Raw genomic sequence first — 10,167 nt, forward strand, 5'->3', positions numbered from 1 at the left:
CTGAGAACGTGCACGGCGGGGCTGAGAAAGGAAACTAAAGCAAGAGAAATCTACAACAAAGATGGGGTCGAGAGGTTCAGACACGTCTCCACAAAGGGACGCAGTCTGACACCAACTTTATTCAGCATCTCATATTTATACAGAAGAGCGTGAGAAAGACAAGACAGTTAACATTTTTTCTTGGTTGACCTACACATCTTACAAACAGTCACAAGAAATCTTGAGAGCATGGGAATGGTACCCTGTTATTATTTCTTACACCAGATAACATTTCTCTGTGCGTGAGAAGTTTGCACAGAACTCCAGGTGCCTGCAGTAAATAAGCGCCTAATCTCTGGGGTGGCAGGACAGAGAGCTATGTTTGCAAGCAAACCCTCAAGGACTGAGGCAGCTCCCAGAGCTGTGTGCTTCGGACAAAGGACCCCGTTTTCACGGGCAGCTCCCCGCATCTCCCCCTTTCTTTTTATATAGGCACACGCTTATGTTCCTTTAACCACAGACCATTTCCATAGATGGAAGCCTTTATCATCCATAGATCATCAATCAGTTTTTTAATTAAACAAGGTGCAAGAAATAAAACAGTTAAAATTATTAAGAATAGTCCTCCTATGGCCACTCCCAAGTACCAAATACTATTGACAGTAGGTACATGTCGAAAAAGTTCTTTAACAAAAGACTCAGCTCTTTTTGCAACATCCAAATCAGGTCTAGGTGCATTTTCAATGTTCATTATTTCCTGATGTAGATGCAGCAGATCTAAGGAAATATTTTCATTATGCCAAATACCTTCTAAATGAGCTTTCACATTATCCCAAGCAGTTATACTACCATTATATTTTTGGGGGGTAACACAGATCCATCGAAAATCTGCATGACATTGTACCCGTAATCTCAACTTTATACTTTGAATCTCTTCACCTAAAACTTTTACATCATCATAAAGGGCATTTAATCGATCCTCTAGCTTTTTGTCAATATTTTCTTGAGTCCCCAGGGTAATGGATACATTTTGTGCCAGATTATTAACAAAAGTTGCAGTTTGCACTGATTGTACCAGGGTCAGGGCTGCAGTAATCGAGGAAGCAATAAGGGTTACCAAAGCTACAAATCCCAGAATTATTAACCCTATTCCCCTATGATAACGCATTAAAGCAGCCTCTACTTTTCTCCAAAGTTCAAGTCCTCTTTCATCATACCAAGACCCATTAATCTTTACAGGAACCATAACAAAAGCAGGCTGTCTTAAGACTAGAACCCTAGTTTGATTAGTAATTCCCCTAATGCAGTTAATCAAGGTACAATTGTTACAAGTTACATCATAATTTCGTAACCCAGGTTGTATGTTTACAGATCCTACTAGTAAAGCATAAGGGTGAGGCACACATGCAAGAGGGTACCTCATGGTGAGATTCCATAAATAACCGTGTCTCACTTTCGATCCCACCTGAAGGTAGGAACCCTCACATCCAAGGGCAGCAGCTAATTTCCAGATTTCTGTTTGGAACACTTTAGAGCCACCCAAGTTCCAAATACGGGATGCAAAGTTCCTATTGTCCTGAGCTCCAGGGTTTTGGGCCGAGTCTGGAGACCAGTCCCACAATGACTCATTTGTCCCAAATATGTTATAAACCGTAGCAGTTCCATCTCGACACAGTTTCCATGGTGCAGCAGTGACTCTTCCCCTTGTTCCAAAGTCGCAGAAAGGGATATCTAAAGGACCAGTTCCATTACGACGTTGAGGAATTCCAGATTCTTTCGTTACTCCAGGAATGTATAGGCTCCAACCATTGTCATGATCAGCATATCCTGATTCCCCAACAAAAAAACATCCTGTTGAATTAAAATATCTAGACAGACAGATAGGTAAGCGATCAAACACTCCATCATAAGAGAAATTAACTTGATTAGGAATAATATGTTTATCTGAAAAACCACCCAAAGCCACAGTATCATTAGTGTATATGGGAATGGACCGACCCTCCCAGCCCACCGGTTGGAGAAGGGGAGGATCGGGAAAATAAGCCCAGTAAGCATTTGAATATTCTTCAGAATGTGCAGTATTAATCTGATTTAAGATAATTAATAAGGTTATCAGGAAGCTTAAAGGAGATATCGGATCGCCCTGTACAGCAACATGATTCTGTGCCTCTCGCATCAATGCCTGAAGTTGTTGCCGAGATGGTAATTCATCATGCTCTTGTAATTCATCATGCTCTTGAATCATCAATCTCCTCATCTGGTTTACTAGAGATTGTCTCTGCCGTGCGTACCAACCTTTCCGGCAGCCAGCACGGTACTTCGGCATCTTGTGGGAAAACACAAACATGCCCTTGTCCCCAGATTAGTACAGGATCTGGTCCATACCATTTTCCCACAAGTGGGTCTTTCCAAAAGACTTTAGGTCTTATTGTTTGCACATCAAAATTCCAATATCGCTGTGCTACTGAACGACCACTTATATCCAATTGTAAAAAATTTAGAACAAATAAAGCATGGCTTAGAGAGTTGGAGGGGGTATTGGGATACAATTCCCCCTTCTTTAGTTTTTGCAATTGATGTTTGAGAGTTTGATGTGCCCGTTCAATAATTTCTTGACCTTGAGGATTATAAGGGATACCTGTTTTATGTGAGATAGACAATGGTGTACAAAATAGTTGAAAATTTTTTCCAGTGTATCCTGGACCATTGTCTGTTTTTATGGTCTTAGGGGTTCCCATAACAGCAAAACATTTAATGCAATGAGCTATACAATGTTTGCTAGCTTCTCCGGATTGTAGAGAGGCATGTAAAAAGCTGGAGAAGGTTTCAATAGTAACATGAACAAATTTTTTGTTTACCAAATTCAGGAATATGGGTAACATCCATTTGCCATATATCGTTTGGCAACAATCCTCGGGGATTAACTCCATAATGGGGGACACTAAAAAATTGAGGACATGTTTGACATTGCTTAACAATCTGTCTGGCAGCTTCTCGAGTAATGCCAAATTGAAGTCTCAAGCTATTGCTGTTTTGATGGTGTAAGCTGTGAGAAGTTTTTGCCATTTGTTCCAATGAAGGAAATATCATACGTATAGCTTCGTCAGCCAAAGCATTGCCTCGTGCTAAAGGTCCAGGAAGCCCAGAGTGAGCACGAATATGACCGAAATAGCATTTATTAACTCTGGAACAAATTAAATGTTGTATATCATGAAAAAGAGTTTGGATAGTAGAATTCAGGGTACCAATAAATGGAACAGTCTCAATAGTGTTTAAGGCTCTTATGATATATTGACTGTCAGAATATAAATTAAATGGAGCAGAGATTTGTAATAAAGCCTGATAAATGGCAAATAGTTCTACTTCTTGAGCTGACTTATAATTAGTATGCCAGGCGGTGGTATTGTCCTGTATAATCAAACTAGCTATTCCATTAGAAGAGCCATCAGTAAATACAGTTAGGGCGTCAGCAAGGGACTGAGAAACAACGATTTTTGGGAAGAGAAATTGGTGATAATGAGCAAATTGCAAAATTTTGTCTGAGGGATAATGATTATCAAGCCGTCCACTAAAACCAGCTAAAGCAATAACCCAATTGTCACTAAACTGAAACAGCCAGTCCTGCTGAATTTTAGAAAATGGAACACATATAAAATGTGGGTCTCTTCCTAGATATACAGTGGATTCTGACTGCCCAAGAGCTATTAGGGCAGCAACTAAATCATAATAGGGGGTTAGTACCCGAGAGGGAGAGGCAGGCAAGTGAAGCCATCTTAAAGGCAATCCTTGGAATAAGACTGCTGTAGGAGCATGTTTAGTAGGAATAATATATAAACCCCATTCTTGAGTATAGTCACAATAAGTAGCTTGTTGTTTAGACAGGGCCTGTTCAACTTTATCTAAGGCTTGCCTTCCCTCCAGAGTCAGAGTTCGGGGGGAAGTTGGATCAGGATCACCCTTCAGAATATCAAAAAGAGGCTTCATTTCCCCTGTAGTTAGCTTCAAGTAAGGTCTTATCCAATTAATATCTCCTAACAGTTTTTGGAAATCTTTCAAGGTAGCCAGGTTATCTTTATGCATCTCTATCTTCTGAACTCAAAACCATTCATTTTCCAGAAAAAAACCCAAATAAGAATAGAGGGGGGAAGCGTTGCACCTTTTCTGCTGCGATAATCAAACCATAATCCTGTAATGCAGTTTGCATATAAGCAAATGCTGTTAATAGCAACTCCTCATCTTGATAAGCCAAAAGAATATCATCCATATAATGAATAATATATACTTGGGAGTATAAGGACCTAGTGGTTTTTAAAGCTTGAGCAATAAATTTCTGACAGAGAGTAGGACTATTAGCCATTCCCTGAGGTAAAACTTGCCACTGATATCTTTTCATAGGTTCTTTATAATTTGTAAAAGGGACACTAAAAGAAAATCTTTGACAGTCATTAGTGGCAAGGGGAATAGTATAAAAGCAATCTTTTAAGTCAATAATAATTTTGTAAGTATTTTTTGGAATGGCCATGGGGGTAGGCAACCCCGGCTGAAGGGGGCCCATCAATTCCATTGTTTCATTAACCTTTCTTAAATCTTGTAATAGCCTCCATTTACCTGTTTTCTTTTTAATGACAAAAATAGGTGAATTCCAAGGTGAATTTGAGGGGGCAGTATGGCCGAGAGCAAGCTGTTCCTGCACAAGCTGATTGGCGGCCATGATTTTTTCTGCTGATAGGGGCCACTGATCAACCCATACTGGAGCATCAGACTTCCATTTTATCGGATCAGCATGGATTGCAGGACGATCAATGACCCCTCCTAAAAACATCCTATACCTTTTTAACTGCAGGGATCAGGGGTTGTAAAGGCCCTTGTGAATTTATCCCCAACCCCTGATGGGGTAAAAGGCCTTGGTCTAATAATTGATTACTAATCTTTTTATCTGGACTATAAAGATATACCCCCATATTCATCATAACATCTCTCCCCCATAGATTAACCGGCAGTCCTGGCAAAACATAAGGTTGAAAATGTCCTTCATGTCCTTCTTCGTCCCTCCATTTTAAAAAGGTTGAACTCTGTTCTGGGTTGTGTGATTGCCCAATGCCTTGCAAAGTAGAAATTACAACCTGCTTAGGCCATTCATCAGGCCAATGTTTTTGAGATATGACGGAAACATCTGCACCAGTATCCAAAATACCTTTAAAGGGCTTTTCTTGAATATACAGTAGAAGTTCAGGGCGCTGCTTATCAATGGCCTGAATCCAATAAGCGTCTGAAGACCTGAAACCTCGGGATCCTCGTTCTTGCTTAATGGCTTTTCCAACTGGAATTGTAGGAAGTAGAATTAATTGAGCAACACGTTGACCGGATTGTATTACTGTTATGCCCTGTGGCGAATGGGCCATAATTTTTATTTCACGCATATAATCAGAGTCTATGACTCCAGGGACTACTAATAAACCTTTCATTGTAGTACTGCTTCTCCCCAATAGGAGGCCCATAGTGTTCTTCGGAAGAGGGCCAAAAATTCCAGATGGCAAAGCCTGCATGCCCATTTCTGGAGTTAATACTGTGTAGGTGGAGGAACTGAGGTCCAATCCTGCACTTCCTGCAGTTGCTCTGAACAACTCGGCAACAATTCTGTGTTTTGGCCCTGAAGCGTCTCCAATGTGGTCAGATTTTGCATCGCCCCATAACATTGTTTTGGGGCCTGGGGCTCGCCCCTCACCCAGTTTCCCGAGACCAGAGGAAGTGGCTTTCCCTGTAAGTCAGTTTTAGAACGGCAATCCTTTGCCCAGTGTTTGCCTTTCTTACACCTAGGACAAATGTTAGGGGCTTGAGCAGGTCTCCGGGCTTGCTTCTGCAGGCAGTGGGCGGCCTGATGGCCCATTTGGCCACAAGAGAAGCAGCCAGAGCCAGGGACTCGAGGCCGACCACTAGTTTTATCCCGCTTTTGTTGTTGATACAGTACTTCTTTGACTGTCTTTCCTTGTAATGCCACGGCCAAAGTTATGCCTTGAACGTAGGAAGGGCCGATATCGGCACAAATCCGTACAAAATCAGATAAGCCTCCCTTTTTTCTGTAAGGTCTCAAGGCAGCTTGACAAGGTGAATTGGCATTCTCATAAGCAAGCTGTTTAGCCAACACCATCCCCGCCTGCTCATCCCCTATCACTTTACCAATTGCCTCAAGCAGGCGGGCAACAAAATCCTGATACGGTTCATCTGGCCTCTGGCGAATTTTAGCTAAATCTTCAGTCTTTTTATCAGAATTTGGAAGCTTTTTCCAAGCTCATAAAGCCGCAGCACTAATCTGAGGGTAGGCTCCAGGCAAATAATTAAGTTGACTATTAGTGTCTCGATAGTCTCCCTCTCCCACCATCATTTCATAAGTGGTGTTCAGTCCCTGTCACCGATTGATATCAGCTGTGATCCCACACTGCTCAGCAAACTCAGATTTCCATAGTAAATAATCTCCTCCAGATAAACAAGCCCGAGCAACCTGTTTCCAATCATTAGGTGGCAGATTTTGATTTTTTAAAGCCTCTATAATAGCCTAAGTAAACGGCGCAGTCGGGCCGTATTGTGCACAAGCCATTTTTAACTCTTTTAGTTGCTTAAAGGGCAGCGGTTCATAATACCTCTGCTGTTGAGCATTTTCAAACACTGGATAGATTCCTGAAAACCCGGGAATATGTTCTCCTTCTTCATTAGCTCGCTTAATCGCTTGTTGAAGAGGAGATAATAATATCTCACTTTTAATTTATATGTTTTCACCAGGCAAAGAAGCAGGGATAGATATAAGCTCTCGCGGTTCCACAAAAGGTGGAGGTGGATCGAGTCCAGCAAGAACCGAGGGAGGACATGCTGGAGGCACAGGCTGGCTGGAGTGGGAGTCTCCCTGTGCCTCCTTTTTTACTGCTATAACAATTTTCTGAATTAAATTCTCCAGCTGTTCTTCAGAAAGCCCTGAATGCTTTAATTCCCCTTTTCCGGAGGGGGATTGCATGTTAACCATCATTTCCCAAGGCATATCCTCTCTATGGTACTGAGCTGCTTGTTCATTTAACTCTTCCTGTTCATCAGAGCTTAACACATCATCACTCCCTCCAGCCTTACAAGCTGTTCCCTCAGGCACAACATAAAGCGGCTCAGGTGGAGGCGGAAGGCTCTGCAACTTCGGGTCCTGTGGAATCCCTGAGAGCCGTTTGAATTTTATGTCCCTCATGTTCATGATCCAGACAGTCTCTTATGAGAGTCCACAAAGAAAAAGCATCCACAGGAACACGATTGGGACCATGTAAGGAATAATATGTCTGCAATTGTTTTCCTACTTTTTCCCAAGTTTCCAGACTAACTGTTCCTTCCTCTGGAAACCAGGGACAAACCTCCTCTATAAAAAGTAAAAACTTCTCTAGCTGTAACTTATTTACATGAATTCCCCTACCTTTTAACATAGTTTTCAACATATGTACAAATAACTGGCGGCTATTGCCTTGTCCCATGATTTATTACTCTCGACAGTAACACTCCCTGCCCCTTTTACTTCATTTAATTAATTAGGAATTCCTTGTCACTTACCTCAATCTTGGCGGGCAGCGGCCATCGTCGCGCTCCGATTCCCGAGTCCCTGTTCGGGCGCCACCTGCTGGTGCCAGCCGGCAAAGTCGATCAGGTCCCGAGAACGTTCACAGCGGGGCTGAGAAAGGAAACTAAAGCAAGAGAAATCTACAACAAAGATGGGGTCGAGAGGTTCAGACACGTCTCCATGAAGGGACGCAGTCTGACACCAACTTTATTCAGCATCTCATATTTATACAGAAGAGCGTGAGAAAGACAAGACAGTTAACATTTTTTCTTGGTTGACCTACACATCTTACAAACAGTCACAAGAAATCTTGAGAGCATGGGAATGGTACCCTGTTATTATTTCTTACACCAGATAACATTTCTCTGTGTGAGAAGTTTGCACAGAACTCCAGGTGCCTGCAGTAAATAAGCGCCTAATCTCTGGGGTGGCAGGACAGAGAGCTATGTTTGCAAGCAAACCCTCAAGGACTGAGGCAGCTCCCAGAGCTGTGTGCTTCGGACAAAGGACCCCGTTCTCACGGGCAGCTCCCCGCAAGTGGCTGACTTCATTTTGGGGGGGCTCCAAAATCACTGCAGATGGTGATTGCAGCCATGAAATTAAAAGACGCTTACTCCTTGGAAGGAAAATTATGACCAACCTAGACAGCATATTAAAAAGCAGAGACATTACTTTGCCAACAAAGGTCCGTCTAGTCAAGGCTATGGTTTTTCCTGTGGTCATGTATGGATGTGAGAGTTGGACTATAAAGAAAGCTGAGCGCCAAAGAATTGATGCTTTTGAACTGTGGTGTTGGAGAAGACTCTTGAGAGTCCCTTGGACTGCAAGGAGGTCCAACCAGTCCATCTTAAAGGAGATCAGTCCTGGGTGTTCCTTGGAAGGACTCATGTTGAAGCTGAAACTCCAATACTTTGGCCACCTGATGAGAAGAACTGACTCTTTGGAAAAGACCCTGATGCTGGGAAAGATTGAAGGCAGGAGGAGAAGGGGATGACGGAGGATGAGATCGTTGGATGGCATTACCGACTCAATGGACACGGGTTTGGGTGAACTCCAGGAGTTGGTGATGGACAGGGAGGCCTGCTGTGCTGCAGTTCATGGGATCACAAAAAGTCAATCAGGACTGAGTGGCTGAACTGAACCATAAACATTTGTGTACAAGATTTATTTTATTTATATTTATTTTTGGCTGTGCTGGGGCTTCACTGTGGTGTGTGGGCTTCACATTGCAGTGGCTTCTCTTGTGGAGCACTGGCTCTAGGTGCACAGCCTTTAGTAGCTGTGGTGTAAGGGCTCAGTAGTTGCAGTTCCTGGGCTCTAGAGCAGGCTCAATAGTTGTGGTGCAGGGGCTTAGTTGCTTTGTATCATATGGGATCTTCCTGGATCAGGGATTGAATGCATGTCTCCTGCATTGGCAGGTGGATTCTTTACCACTGAGCTAACGTGTACAAGTTTTTGAATGGATATTTGTTTTTGTTTCTTTTAGGTGTATAGCTAGTAGTGGGATTATTGAATCACGCCTGTGAAGACTGTTTTCCAAAGTGACTGCACCATTTTCCTTTCCCACCTGCATTATATCAGGGTTCTGATTCTCCAAATCTTTGCTAACACTTCTCATTATCTGACTTTTTAATGGTAGCCATGCTAGTAAAAATGAAATAGCATCTCATTATGGTTTTTATTTGCATTTCCCTAATTGTTTGGGATTTAAGTGCAGGCCTTCAAACTAATATCCTCACATTTAGGATAATGAAAAGGTTATTTTAAAATCTTGACAACAGTTTACTTAAGAAGATGTATACCTATGGCTGATTCATGTTGAGGTTTGACAGAAAACAACAAAATCACAATTATCCTTCAATCAAATAATAAATAAAATTTTTAAAAAGTATATTTACATCATTTATTTGAGTGTGTAAATTAGAAAGAATTGAAAAATGTTAAAATTCAAAGATATATTGAGTAGACCTACTAGGTATAACATATCAGCAGTATATATAAAAGGTGAATAAGAAGTAGACAGATCCTTCTTTGAGAAAATAGACAAGAAATGGCTTATAATACCAGACATTAGATGATAAGTGCCATTATAAAGGAATAAACAGAAGGTCATGTACATGCAAAGGAAGGAATTCTTCCTTCTGCTATGGGGGCTGGTAGAAATCCTTAATGAGTTTGAAGCATTAAATTAAAGATATGTTTGAAGAACTAGGAAGAGGTCTGTCATACTGTATCTAAATAAACCTGTCAGAACTTATTTTTTCACATAAAGATTTTTTTAGATAATAAAATATGTATTCTGGATGTTTCTATAATTGTTAGGTGAAATAGCTAGTTTCTTCCCTTGATGCAATCAATATATGAATTCTTACATTGTCCATTAAACATTTATGCTGATTAGGACAGTGTGTGGGATCAATCTGACCTGAGATTGAAACCATGCCCCATGCAGTGGAGGCACAGTTTTTAACCACTGGACTGCCAGGGAAGTCCCATATTACATTTAGTTTTAAAGCTCAATATACATTGTTCAAAATTACACATTATTCTTCCATTTAAAACACTACCAATAGCCCATATATTGTAAAGGAACTCATTTCAAA

At 41.4% G+C, this 10,167-nt stretch overlaps 1 protein-coding gene across 2 annotated transcripts; it reads right to left on the reverse strand.

Annotated features, from left to right (window-relative positions):
- Positions 1–348: 348 nt before the first annotated feature.
- LOC123331824 (endogenous retrovirus group K member 13-1 Env polyprotein-like) lies at positions 349–7,730 on the reverse strand. Of its 2 annotated transcripts, XM_044936918.2 has the most exons (3): positions 7,558–7,730; positions 5,174–5,299; positions 349–1,806 (listed from the first exon to the last, which is right to left on the reverse strand). In XM_044936918.2, exon 3 carries the CDS (start codon positions 1,400–1,402, stop codon positions 464–466), a length of 939 nt encoding a protein of 312 aa, XP_044792853.2. In that variant the 5' UTR covers positions 1,403–1,806; positions 5,174–5,299; positions 7,558–7,730; the 3' UTR covers positions 349–463. The 2 variants fall into 2 exon arrangements, with proteins under 2 accessions (XP_044792853.2, XP_044792852.2); XM_044936917.2 differs by lacking the exon at positions 5,174–5,299.
- Between the last annotated feature and the right edge of the window lie 2,437 nt (positions 7,731–10,167).

Source organism: Bubalus bubalis, chromosome X (genome assembly GCF_019923935.1).
Source record: "Bubalus bubalis isolate 160015118507 breed Murrah chromosome X, NDDB_SH_1, whole genome shotgun sequence".
Classification (NCBI taxonomy): Eukaryota; Metazoa; Chordata; class Mammalia; order Artiodactyla; family Bovidae; genus Bubalus; species Bubalus bubalis.